The sequence below is a fragment of the Rhododendron vialii genome, chromosome 2a (assembly GCF_030253575.1).
Source record: "Rhododendron vialii isolate Sample 1 chromosome 2a, ASM3025357v1".
Lineage (NCBI taxonomy): Eukaryota > Viridiplantae > Streptophyta > Magnoliopsida > Ericales > Ericaceae > Rhododendron > Rhododendron vialii.
Window position 1 is genome coordinate 6,397,771 of NC_080558.1, and position 14,564 is coordinate 6,412,334.

At 37.4% G+C, this 14,564-nt stretch overlaps 2 protein-coding genes across 5 annotated transcripts; both read right to left on the reverse strand.

Moving 5' to 3' along the window:
• Positions 1-3,262: 3,262 nt before the first annotated feature.
• On the reverse strand, positions 3,263-5,509 carry LOC131318001 (pentatricopeptide repeat-containing protein At1g63330-like). The gene has a single exon (XM_058347763.1). The coding sequence runs from the start codon at positions 5,405-5,407 to the stop codon at positions 3,527-3,529; it is 1,881 nt and encodes a 626-aa protein (XP_058203746.1). The 5' UTR covers positions 5,408-5,509; the 3' UTR covers positions 3,263-3,526.
• A 2,272-nt stretch (positions 5,510-7,781) lies between these two features.
• LOC131318002 (uncharacterized) lies at positions 7,782-13,529 on the reverse strand. 4 transcript variants are annotated; one of them, XM_058347764.1, is made up of 4 exons: positions 13,280-13,529; positions 9,333-9,786; positions 9,024-9,249; positions 7,782-8,496 (listed from the first exon to the last, which is right to left on the reverse strand). In XM_058347764.1, exons 1-4 carry the CDS (start codon positions 13,492-13,494, stop codon positions 7,994-7,996), a joined length of 1,398 nt encoding a protein of 465 aa, XP_058203747.1. In that variant the 5' UTR covers positions 13,495-13,529; the 3' UTR covers positions 7,782-7,993. The 4 variants fall into 4 exon arrangements, with proteins under 4 accessions (XP_058203747.1, XP_058203748.1, XP_058203750.1 ...); XM_058347765.1 differs by lacking the exon at positions 13,280-13,529 and adding an exon at positions 12,858-13,216; XM_058347767.1 differs by lacking the exon at positions 13,280-13,529 and adding an exon at positions 11,684-11,759.
• Between the last annotated feature and the right edge of the window lie 1,035 nt (positions 13,530-14,564).

A 14,564-nucleotide genomic window follows, 5' to 3' on the forward strand; every position in this document is an offset into this window, starting at 1 on the left:
ATTGATTTCGGCAAAACAAGTGCACAACAAGTTATCCATCCCCAAAGCAAAAGGAGGGAGAGAGAGAGAGAGAGAGAGAGTGTTCGGTATTTGTTCTCAGCTATGTGAGCCGCTTTTGCCCAACAATGATGCCCTCTCTAGCCTTTCCAGAACAACCATCCAAAAACTTCCTCATACAGTCATACAACTGTACTAGATTACGTTTCTAAATAAAATGAATACTTTCGATGTCTTGCAACTTAGGTTCCATGGTTATAAAACAGGTGGAGGTTAGATGACATGAGCATTTGAGCCTACAGCATGATGTAACCTATTTTTAGTCGGGCATGCTAATGTAACATTATTCATGTCCCATTCGCCAGAAAAGCATTGCTTCATTTGACAGTAACCAAATGCCCAGGGGACTCGCTAAAGCTTGCCATAGTAAATAGCTAACTGTCCAATCGATTCAGACACGAAGAAATACGGAAGTTGCATGGTCCAACCTTCGCACACTTGAAAGGGAGAGTTACGAAACTGGCACCATTCATCACTTCCATGTCTTTCAGAGAGAATAGAGTTTCCTATGCACAGATACGATTGACTGAACTAAGGCAAAGAGCGTGCGGAAAGCAAACTCCTAAAGCCTTAAATAGGTCGGCCTGAATCAACCAATTTCAGAAGAAGATGGATAGTTATGTCACTGTGGTGGTAATGTTAGGACGACACCCAAGCTAATTTTATCTGTTAAACAAAAAAAACAAAGTAAGAACAGAGAAAGAAAAGGTTCTCTATTTGCAGATTGCTCTAAAAGATGACAACGATCAATGAGTTGAGACGGATGGAGTGATGGAAAACAACACTATACATGTACAAAGTCGTGTCCAAAATTTTGCAGTGGCAGTCCAGATCATTAAGCTGCAGTCAAATTGACGGGAATTAATGCACAACCGAAGGGACATCTTTTGTTTATCAGCCATTCAATGGACAAGAAATTTTTTGCTTCAAAAATTATTTCAACTAAAAAAACAAGTACCAATGTATAGCACCATTATTTGTAGAGCTTGTAAGATTATTTCCAACTGATGATGCCTGAAAGAAAATAATAACAAATTGGCCATGGCTCCTATTAGTCTTGTAACAATATCAAGATTAATGAAATCTTTTTTTCCGTTATAAAAAAAAAACAAAAACATATTGGCCATAGCAGAATAATAAGAGGGTAAAAAAACAATTTACCTGCTTAGTTGCCCACATGAAGCTTGAGTGCAAAGGATCTAGAGATCTTGCATAAATAGCTCAAACACCTGTCATAATTTACATTCTATTTTGTGCTAAACATGCAGAGCAAGCAAATTAGTACAAATTTTCAACATCCCGAAAGAGGGAAGACACAATACTATAACTATAACGGACAACAAAGAATCTTCAAGCAGGGTTCATGAAACTAGAGAAGAGGTCATAGCAGGGTAAACAAAGGATAGAAATATCAGTGACGTAAGCTTCCACCCAGAAAATCACATTGCAAATGGTATCATTTGGATAGCAAACGGCCAGTCTCTTCAATTACCGTGCAGGATATATCCTCACATTAGCATGTATATCTATTATCTATATTTCTCTACTGGGTGTATTCAAATAGATTTGGACATCATGTGCATGATTAACTACAAAGACTTTTTGCCCAATTAGTTATATATAAACAATGCTGCTTTCAATTTCGTGATCTCCAAATAGAAACTTCGGATATACTCCTACTATTTACCAAGGAAAAAAGACATTCAAGAAGAAAAAAAAAGATGTCTAACTCTATTAAAGAAGAAACATACGCAGAGTTTAACAATTACAGTGTAACATCAAGAAACATTACCAGTACAATACATTTATCTGTTCATTAAAGAGGTCAATGCTAACATGAAACTTACTTCCCGGGCAGCCGATACAGAACATCAGAAATCCATTACATACCACTTAATTACATATCCATATTTTGAGTATAAAACTCAAGACATGGTATTTTATCAATTGGCACTCGTTTTTGAATAATTGTTGCAGAAAAAGGGAAACGAGGGAGAAAGAGAGAGGAAGGAAGTTCAGGGTCCACTACAAATTTCAAGTCCTAAAAATACAAATCATGCCACAAACATACCAAGTTACGACAGGATGAGAACAAAAACCAAACAGTGGAGCATTATCTTAACGAGAGTGTACAAATGGACCAATTTCTGCATGATTAACTACAAAGACTTTTTGCCCAATTAGTTATATATAAACAACGCTGCTTTAAATTTCGTGATCTCCAAATAAAAACTTTAGATATACTATTTACCAAGGAAAAAAGACATTCAAGAAGAAAAAAAAAAAGATGTCTAACTCTATTAAAGAAGAAACATACACAGAGTTTAACAATTACAGTGTAACATCAAGAAACATTACCATTACAAGACATCTATCTGTTCATTAAAGAGGTCAATGCTAACATGATACTTACTTCCCGGGCAGCCGATACAGAACATCAGAAATCCGTTACATACCACTTAATTACGTATCCATACTTTGAGTATAAAACTCAAGACATAGTATTTTATCCCTTGGCACTTGTTTCTGAATAATTGTTGCAGAAATAGGGAAACGAGGGAGAAAGAGAGAGGAAGGAAGTTCAGGGTCCGCTACAAATTTCAAGTCCTCAAAAAACAAATCATGCCACAAACATACCCAGTTACGACAGGAAGTGAACAAAAACCAAACAGTGGAGCATTATCTTAACTAGAGTGTACAAATGGACGAATTTCTGCAGTGTTAACGCATAACTTTCCATGGGATACCAAAACAAAGGTTTTTCCTCGAGTTTCATACCCTACAGCATGACATGAGGACAATTCTTAGGAGCTCCCTCCCAACCCCCACCCACCCCCCCGGTAGATTACCGAAAGAATGACACACAAGTGCCACATGAGGGTTTTAGTTATCTCAAGTAACAACAGGCTTACAAGTATAAGTGGCCACCCGGCACCTGGTAATGGAAAATGACAGACCAATGTGACATTGGATAAAGTAGAACGTTCAAAGTGTATTATCCCTTTTCAGAATATAAGCCTCACATAACAATATTTTTAAAATTCAACAAAGACACAAAAAAAAACTAAAATGCTGAAGTATTCAACTATTCATACATATTTGTACTCATAAATATATATTTCACGCCGTTTGTGTTTTCATCAGAATAGCTTTTCATGGAATTAGTCATATGTTTGAGAATGTATTTTTTTTACACGGTTGTATCATTATTTAACAACTTAAGATAAGATTTACTAACAGAAAAGACCGTCTAGTGGAAAACAGTTTATCATCTAGATGAATAACAAACACCAAAAGAATTTGACCTAACAAGATAATAGTTTAACCTCAAGCAAAATTAAGGACAAAGGGCAAATCTCAATGGGAAGAAGTCAATTGTAAAGCTGAAACTTGCTCCTAAAGTTGACATCGGACGTCATAAATCCTTCCATGTCACTTGCACTAGCATCCATAATCTGACTACTACAAATCATTCCCTTAATAAAGTTTGGGAGACAGCCTTACTATCCTCCCTTGGCACAAGACTCAGAATCATTTTCAAAAAATTGCTATCCTCACCATCAACTGTAAGTAAATCCACCACTATGGACACAGTAGTTGCATCTGGTTTGAAATTCCTGTTGATTATTTCTTGCAGAAGGATCTTAACCTTATGTATGTCTCCCCTCTTCAGGAATGCCCGAACAACAATATTGTAAGTAACATCATTTGGTGGGCACCCATCTCCCTCCATTTGCAAGAGTAACTCCTCAGCGTCATCTAGCAGGTCTTCCTTACAAAGTCCACTAATCATTACATTGTACATCTTAACATCTGGTTTCAAACCTTTAGCTAAGAAGGTACTAAAAAGTTTTCGAGCATCTTCAATCTTCCCTGCTTTGCACATGCCATTGATGATGATACTATAAATACCAATATTAGGAACTATTCCTTGATCTTGCATTGAACGAAACACCTTGACTGCCTTGCCAATTTTTTTGTTTTTAAAGAATCCATCTAACAAAATTGAGTAAGTTGCGATGTCAGGATTTTGACCGCTACACATCATCTCATGAAATATATGATTTGCTGCATTACACCTCCCTACATGTAACAGCCCCTTTAACAAAGTGTTGTAAGTATCGGTGGTAGGTTTTAACCCTCTAGAAGGCATTTCTCTAAAGAGATCCATGGCCTCGTCTATATTCATCTTTTTGCAAAAACCATTGATTAAAATATTATAGCTCCGGATACAAGGCTCAAGGCCCTTATCAACTAGGGAGTAGAACACTTCTTCTGCTTTCTTCATGTGACCTTGCAAACAGTATCCATCCATCATTGTCCTATAACTAATAACATTGGGTTCCTCACCTCTTCGGATCATGATCTGGAGTATGCCCTCGGCTTCTTCCGTCCTTCCCTCCATGCAAAGTGCATTTATCAACATATTGAAGGTTACAACATCAGGGGAAATATTTTGCTCCATCATGTCACTCAATATTCTTGCGGCATCCTTCGCTCGACCTGATTTGCATAACCCATCAACCAAAGAGGAGTAGGTGACCACATTAGGCATAATATCCCACCCTATCATCTCTGATAAGAGGCTCAAAGCATCATCTAGGTTTCCGTCCTTACAAAGGTTGTCGATGATTGTGTTATACATCACAACACTAGGCCTATAGTTGCATTGCTGCATATTCCTTAACAACCGTATAGCCATTGTAGTGTGTCCTACTTTACAAAGTCCCTTCATGATTGTCGCATAGGTGATTTCATTAGGTTCGATGTCTCCATATTTTATCAACCTTATGAACAAATTCACAGCCTCAGAAGTCTTACCTTCTAAAACATACCCATTTATCAAAGTGGTGAAAGTAGCCACGTCTGGAGTGTAACCACTCTTATAGAAGATACCCAAGATAGCAAACCCAAAATCCCCTCGATTCAACCGGCAAAAACAATTGATCAAAACATTCAGCGTATATTCATTAATTGGAATACCCAACTCGCGGATTTCTTTATATAGAGAAATGACGGAGGAATATTCCTTCATCTTGGCAAGAGCAGTTAACAGCTGAGTGAAATGGACGACAGAAGGAAGTGGTCGAAATTCGGCCATTTGATGGAATAAACTAAGAGCATGGTCGAGCTTTTGAAAACCCGTTTTAGATTTCTCCAGCAACAACTTGTGTAGTTGCTGCCGGTTCATAATTGCAATCACATCAGTGGGATTAGGGTTTGTTGAAAAATGGGTAGTATGAAACAAGAGTGTATGATGAAGGACAAATGGGTTACCTTTCCGATAGTTGTTACGTGCTGTCGTTGTTGGGCCGAAAATCGAAGCAACGGGAGCGATTATTCTTGGCATCTTGACGATAAAAACAATTCCTTTTGGAGGAAGTGAGTGAATGAATTGGTGAAAAACAGAGGGGAATATTGAGAGGAAAACTACTGTTGGTTTGGAAAATGACGACCTGGTAAGTGGCGGTGGAGATGTGTTTACCGCCACCCAAAAGATTAGCTTAATTTAATCAATCACTTTGTACTTTTTAAAATCTCTCTCTCTCTCTCTCTCTCTATTCAGCTGTGTTGAGATTCTTAAGAACAAGTCCACGTATTGGGTAATAAATTTATCAAATGTTATTTTCGAAAAATGTTTCAGCACTCCATTTTTCTTCACTAACACTCTCTCTTTTTTCACGTAAATTACCAATTTTCCCTTTATATGAGTGACTAAAGAGTTAAGGGTAGTTTAGTAATTTCATATAACTAAAACGACATAGGAAGAGTGTCAACGGAGAAAATAGGATTGTGAAAATCAATTTTTTTTATTTTTTTGTTTAGCTGCATGGTGGTTTTTTTTTTTTTTTTTTGGTCATATATCAAAAGCATTTAGGCCCCGTTCTAGGTTTTTATTAAACCTTCTTTTTTAAAAATAAGGTAATTCCAATGTCAAAAATTATGTGTTTACTCAAATAATTTTTCTATCAATATAGATATTATTTTATAGATCTCATTAAAATTTTTTAAATGGTGCAAAAAATATTTTCTATTTTCATTATATTTGAGTTTTAAATTACATTCTTTTTGAAAATGAAGGTTTAGAAAGAAACTGGAATACCCCCTAATACTATCCAAACCCTTTCCCAATACCTAACAACGGTATCAACTTCTTCTTAAAACTTTTCTTCTTAAGCATCCGTAATGGATTTGTTAACTAGTGTGTGCTAAGACTTAGCAAATAAAAATAGTATATTTTTTGTGCCACAATGCTTATGTGCTAGAGTGTGTTAGCATATGTGCCAAGTTTGGCAAAAGTCCTAGCAAACAATAAGTGGATCTCACCTCTATAATTCAAACTTCAACCATAAAATATAAATATCCACTACTTCTAATACACACTTGTGGGACCCATTTTTATCCTAACAAACATTTTAACACATAAATTTACCAAACTCATTGTGGATGTTCTAACATACTTCTATGTTATTAATGTTTAACGCACACTTATGGGACCCATTTTTATTCTAATACACCTTTTAACAAACATTTTAACACACAAATATACATTGCGGATGGGCTTTTTCACTTTTTTTAAGGATGGCCTCAAGCCTTGGGATCCTCCTAAGCATATATACGGTATACCTCCTTGTTTCACTAGTACGATCTAATGTTCTATACAAGCGCAGCTTCTCCAGTAATGTGCTAAATGTTTCTTCTTCCCTTGGATTAATTTGAGGAAATAATATGCTACTCTCGATTGCTCTTGAATGTTTATTCTTTTTGCTGAATGAGTCTCGAAATCTTACGCAGATCTCGACTAATCATGGGTACAATCCTATCTCCAACTTATGGAGAACCCAATTAAAGTTAGAGAAATACTCCATAAGGACGGGCCCCAAAGGAGTTGATAACACTTGAGAGGCCTTGACCACCCCAAAGGAGTTAATAACGCCCATGAGATTTCGAACTAGAGATTTTAGGATGGAACAAACACTATGTCCCGGATCTTGACTACTAGGCTAACCACCTTCTTGTTGGAACTTTTGCATTTGCTAAGTATCCAAAAAAACATATACCCTAGGCTTTAAGGAGCAAAAACTTGACGAACTTGATGGAGCAAAAACATATACCCCAGGCTAGATAGAAGAGGAGAATGAGATGGAGAACGGACAATCCAGACTTCTGTATTCATAAAATGAACTATGAAATATATATATATATATATATATATATATATATATACACACACACACACACACACACACGCACACGCACACGCACACACACACACACGTGTTTACACTTTACACATGCGTTTGTCCCACAGTAAGGATGCATTCGCTGATATATTGGTGTGTTGTGCCTTCGAAATAAATCTCTCTCTCTCAGAGAAAGGAATGATCTCTTTTATTTCCACAGATTTGTAGCGTTAGTCTCAGGCCACTTCCATGATCCTCAGGGAGATGATATATAGCTGCCGCTGCCGCAGAGGGCTCCCTGCCAAGATACAAAGCATAAAGAACAAGAATCAGGAATGAACATCAATCACGCTATGAATGAATCAGAATGGATAAACTACACAAGACCAATGCCTAAATTTCATTGAACCAACAAACAAGGGTTGTAGAGAAATGGAAAACTCAATGCTTTGACACAAAGAACAATTGGAGATTACAAAAGTAATAAGCAGCAAGGAAAAAAAGTCAGTACTGGTAGCCCAGTGTTGTAGGAGAGCGTGATATTCCAATTGCTTCATACCACAAAATGTTAATTGTCAATCGACAAAACAAGAACTTAGGGTAGATCTCCAGCGAAATCTATATTAGAACAAAATAAACTTAGGGTAGATATAAGGACTACCATGTAAAAGTGCACGGTAGGAAATCAATCTCTTTTACATTTGTCCCTGTAAATGGTTTCAAACCTAATCCGACTACCTCAACAATGTTGCCTACATAGTAGAAAAATCACGAATATAGTCATTCCATATATGTGCTGCAATAGTATCTCGCAACTGCAAGGTATATTCTAGTTGTTCTTCGTCAAGTGGAATGTCCAAAACTTGGGTGTCTGCATTTAACACTGGCTGCTGCTCAATTTCTAAAGGTGGCATTGGATCTTCCAATTGCAGAGCAGCTTCCTGTTCATACATTCTGAAGATCCAATCGTCCCGTTTCTCGCCACGGATGTAATTGTGGATGGCACACGCTGCTACGACTAACTTCACCTGTGTTGGAAAAGGGTAAGGAGGTGCAGTCATTAAAATTGGGAAACGTGCCTTCAAGGCCCCAAATGTGCGATCAGCAACACTACGTAGCAATGAGTGCCGATGGTTAAACAGATCTTTGGCATCCTGTGGATGTACACCACCACTAAGGCCGTATGGAACTCCATGATACGGAGCAATGAAGCCTGGGATGTTAGCATACTTTGTGTCCACCAAGTAGAATTTACCTGTGCACCAGAAAGTTTTTTAATCCACATAAGATAACAGGGGTTTATAACAACAATTGATATGAGATCCCAATTTGTTGCAAGTACTCATTTTTTCAAGCATAAATCAAGATTATTAATACCTAGTTCATGACATAATCATCAATACCCCCCGTGGTAAAGGAAGAGAGAGTGTACCAAAGCCAGAATAGGGGAAAAGCAAAAGAACCTCCCAAAGCAATAGGAGAGAAGCACAAGAGAGAAAAGGAAAAAGAAAACGATGGAACCATTTTTTTTTTAATTTTATCTTAAAAGGACAGAACCATTTTTATTTTTTTTTATCCTAAAAGGACAGAACCATTTATATCAATAAAAATTTAGATGGAAGTCGACACAGAACATCCTCCTTAACAATACAATTTATACATTCCACGACAAATACCTTAAAAGCAACTAAGATACATTGGCATGATCCCAAGTAGTCCACTGGCCCACTATCCAATCTTTACATGTGAATATCGTAATTTCATCGAACCTTATAGAATTACCTTCAGGGACCTGAAGTTTGTTACGCCTTATGAGAGCTGAATTAAGAACTTGTAAATCTGCTGCAGCACCTTCCCATCCAGCTAGGACATAATGGAACTTCATATCAAATGAGCAGGCTGCCAGTACAATTTGAGAAAGGGAACCGTTTTTGTTACGGAAAGGTCCTTGCTCATCTACACCCACCATCACCGGGATATGTATACAGTCAACTGCCCCCACACAATCCTAATACAAAATCATTGATACTGATTTGACTTTCATTTCTAGTTTGAACCACTGAGTTAGTTCATGGATTACAAGTTGATTACCTTGAAGTAAGGATAAAATCTGGGATCTTCTTGGACTTCTTGTGGAATATCTGTCTCCGCACCCTGAAAGAAATCTAATGAGATAGCCATAATTGAATTAAGGACATTGTTGAAATGGCGACTGATGGTTTCCCCCGAGTATCTGAATAGCTCTTGAACTGCTCTAGTTCGTAGATTATGGCCAATTATGAACATGAATATGGCTAATTGTTCCTCAATCTTGATTCGATTTGTGTGACGTAACAAGCCTCGTGCTTGTAAAATGTCGCATAACTTGTAAAATACATGCTTATCCATGCGGAAATTCTCCAAACAATGTTCGTTCTGACCATTGAGAACTTCGTCCACAAATTTTGTGCCATTAGATGCCAGAGTACGACCCATTTGTTTGGGTAGATAATTCTCAAAGATACTATCTTTTTCATCATCAGAGCTCTCCATGCAAAGCAAGGACCTGTAATCACATAAATCAAAAGGATGAATTTACATACATCAACATTATTGTTTTCCAATTGTTCACTAAACTAACAGCAAAGTAGTGTATCATTAGACACAGAATAAAAAGAGATGCAAACACTGAGTGCTTGGATAGAAGGCTGCAATCCAAATAAACTACAAAAGATCGATCTGAAGCCACATGACACAAATGTCAAGGTAAATACACTTTGAAACCGGCCTAAGCAACAAGACCTTGAGCACAAATACTCTATAAGTAATGTGTTCAACTTTTGTGCTTATCTCTAATACAATCATTCACTTTTACCTAGATCTTTGAGCCATTTAAAACAATCCCACCTGCTTGACAAAATGTCCCCATTAAATAACAACCATTCGATGTGATCAATTTCGTGTAAACTACCTACCCAAGGGTGTAAGAACAAACTAGTAGACTGAATAGACCCCTCAAAACTAATCAGATGAACCAGCAGGTTTAGGTTAGTTTTCCAAAAGAATTTTGCACAAGCTTTTGTAAGATTCAAGTGTTTTAATGAAATGAAATTACCAAAGCCAGCCGGTGCAATCCATTTACATTACGTACTGCATAACATGACCATCTGTCCTGTTAATTAGTACTCATTTTTACCTGTTCCTCAGACTTGTACTGCATTGATGTACTATAATACACTTGGAGCCTTCATCTAAGCAAAGCACAATTATAGCATAGAAAATCAATCGGCAAGAGCATTTCCCTGTCCACCACACCCCTTATCACGGAATCGCACCTCTTTTCCACACGCAATACAAAGAACAGAGACATGAAAAGAGAGATTTGTGGGGAAAAAAAGTTGTTTATTGCAACCACTGAAAAGTTGTCAGCATGATTTAGGCATAAACAAAACCCACAGAAAAGGATTGTTAAAGACATCGATAATCAAAAGAAAGATATTCTGATCGAGGGATCTCCTATGCTTTGTACACCTATATATCACATTTTCTGTAGAAGCCAAGCAATGATTTTTTATGATTATATGCATCCTTTACATATCAAGTCTCCTTTAGCCCTCCTCATCGGGACCGAATTAAATGGACTGAACTGAATGACCCAAATCACAAAACACATGGTTCCGTTGAGATCTTATGGTCATCTTCTGTTCATATATATACAAGGCCAGATGATTTTGTTTTGTGAATTTTTTTCCCTCCACATCAACTCACCTGAACCGTTAACAACCATGTCAAGTCCAAGTCCAAAAAGAAACAAAGCCAACAAAAACTGAAAAGCGTTCATATATATACAAGGCCAGATGATTTTGTTTTGTGAATTTTTTTCCCTCCACATCAACTCACCTAAACCGTTAACAGCCATGTCACGTCCAAATCCAAAAAGAAACAAAGCCAACAAAAACTGAAAAGCTGGTCTTGTGATTAGGCTAAACATACTGAGATAGTAATTAAAAAAAAAAGAAAAAGAGAAGGAACATTGTGATTGATGCCTTTAGGCCTAAACTCAACAAGGTTGATATGCCAGCATAGTATGTAGAGCTTTTGTGCAAACTTGTAAACATCATCTATGAAGCACAGGAACAGGATACAGGTTCAGTACGGGTACGGGAAACGTCAACAACCAAAAAAAGTAGGGTATGTGTACAGTGGGGGTAAGGCAATTTTTTTTTACACTTTTAAAAAAAAATTAGCATGCTTCATTTGATTTAACAAGCATAACATATATTAGCACTATGAGCAAGGTAACAAAAGCTCATTTCATAGGAAAAACAAAGTAGTGATTTTTCATACCAATGAAACAAGTCAATAAACAGAGGAACAAATAGAGAGAGAGAGAGAGAGAGAGAGAGAGAGAGAGAGAGGAGCTGAAACAGAAGCTGAAAATGGTGAAAACAGATTGCACTTACAGCTGCGCCAGCTGGAATCTGTAGCGCCAGAGTTGCTGTAGGAAAGATTGGTATGTGTCTCAATTGCTAGAGGAGAGAATTTCAAACTGCCAAAGTATTCAGACTCATTATCCTTCTTGAGCTTAGCATACATAGGAAAGGTGGTCATACCTTTTCTTAACTACTTTGACGACCTACTTGCATGGTACCTTACAAATATTTTTAACCATTCAGAAGAGAAACCCACTGTTTTACTTACAAGAAGTTGCCTAAGACAATCTTCCCGCTAGCTATGTTAGAGAAGCTATGAATGCCCAAGAATTAATTCTTCCCAACAAACACTGGAGTGCCGTAAAAGAAACCTATTCACATCTCTCTCTCTCTCTCTCTCTCTCTCTCTCTCTCTCTCTCTCTCTCTCTCTCTCTCTCTCTCTCTCTCTCTCTCTCTCTATATATATATATATATATATATATATATATATATATATATATATATATCAGCACACTCCAATAAAAAATGATCCTCTTAAGAAATGCATAGAAGAAAACCATAGACAACAAAATTTTCTTGTTTTGAAACAAGTAGTTTACCATAGACAACCATAGTTTTGAAACAAGAACTTATATCAGACATCCACTCTCAGGATTCAATACCACATCCAGTCCATGGGGCCTCAAGCAAAAAGATTTTATTAATCAATTGTTATGAATACAAAGATTAAAAGGCAAGAGAGCACGACAAAAAATGCCACTCGGGCCCCAAGAAGCTACTAGGAAGACAAGAGATCAACCAATAAAGCCAGAGAGAATGAAATAGAACTCGAAACAAATCGATAATAGACCAGAAAACGTAGAGATAACTTCAAACAATTGCAATTAATCCAAACAAATCGCATAGAAAAAGCTTACAAAATTAGAAGAATTCTAACAAAAATTTCCCCAAACAAGCAACACCCAGTTCAGTTCTCATTTGGTTTTCCAATTGTAACTTTGCAGCAGTCGATGGATTTCCCAGAGATGGACTCCAACGATTGCGGCATAGAAAAGTTTCACAAAATTAGAATTAGTCCTATCAAAGATTCCCACAAAACAAGCAATGCCTAATAGCCAAGTTCAGTTCTCATTTGATTTTCCTTTTACAGCTTATCAGTGGGTAGTATTTCCAAAGAAGGACGAGAAAAGTAAAAGGTCTCACATTCTTAAAGAAACTCCTCTTTCCTCCTCTTCTGAATTGCCATCTTCCAGCAGCTGATTCTGAGACATTTTTTCTGTTCTTTTGGGACCCAAAAGCAGTACTGAGATTATTATTATTCTATTTTAGGGAAGAGGAGGTTTGGTGGTTGCATATAACTCCAATGGTGAATCAAATGAATCAGATCATTGGAGGGATATCAAGATTTGACTAGAAACTTCACAGGGCCCCAAGCAACGCGGCATAACAGATTCAATACCTCATACAAACCCATCCCTCAACCAAAAACCAATTAAGCAAATCGATTCCCAACGAATAACAGATTTTCAAAATCGAAATCACATCAAAACGCAGTAAAGTAAACCGACGTCCAAGGAACCCAACAATGTCGGGCAAACACTAGATGAAGGTAAAAACGGATTTACCTAAAAAATTTGTTCGATTGTTGCCGCAGATAAGTCCTTCGACTGCCGATTGTTAAGGTATCCAACTCCTTCGAGTACCGAACCCAAGATATTTCGTACGGACGTTCTGTGAAAGGACCAACAGCTTGGAAGATGAGGACTACACAGAGGGAGAATTGGGGAGAAATAAAACCTGGAGAGAGAGAGAGAGCACGTGCGCTAGGGTTTTGGTACATGGAGTGATGGAGACCGGGAAGACGATGGAGGAGTGTCCCAGAAAGAGAGATGCGTTTTCAAGAAAATGCTAGGTATTTGAAAACGACGTCGCCCGGGTTCGTTTAGACTTCGCAGGTGCAATTGAAACTTCGTAATTGGTAAATTGCAAACTCAATCTTGTTTATTTATGTAATCGGAACTGTTCAAACTGTAGATCTTGTCAATAAGATATGTCATGATAAAGACTATGTTAATCTAATATTGATTAGTTGATAATCGCAGATGATTTGAGGGAATTTAATTTTGTAAAATAGAATTGGCCTCACCTGATTAAACTCAATATCAATATGGTGTCTCTCCAACGAGTAATTTGTAAATTGTGAATTCATTTTGGTTTTTTTTCAAGATCGAAACTGTACAAGTTGTAGAGCATGTCAAGAAGACAAACCATATTGAACATCATATTAATTGAATGCTGATTAGTTCATAATCGGAGATGATATGTGTGAAATTATTTTTACGAAAATACATTTGGACACAGAGATCAAACCCAAGATTGTTATCCACGCGCCGATGTCTCGCATCCTGGGAACACGACTTAACTACCAGTTCTCTTTTTTTTTAAAATTGGCCACTGCCATAAACTGATTGATTGATCGTAGGGGAGAAAGAACAGAAGTGCTACAGGCACAGCACTTTAGTGTCACACCCAGCCACGTCAGCTGATGTGGCAGGCCATTTATAAAAAATAAAAAAAAAAAGAGATGGAGATTTAGAGAGATGGGGCAGAATCTTTGGTACTGTGGGGATACACTGTGAGGGTAAAGAAATAATACTAATGAGCGGGTAACCCATGAGATTTGGGGCTCATGGACACCGGGTGAGCGGGGAAGTGTGTATAACTTCAGGGCTCCGGTATTGGTGTTGTAAAGCTCTGTATTGTTCATATAGTGGAGTATCTATCTCCCGTGTAGGCCGGTTTTGGATCGAATCACGTAAATATCTCGTGTCACTATTGTTTTTCTTTGTGATAATACTTATTAAGTATTGGATCTCAATATGAGTGTGTTGTGGGTATCACCAAACTTCC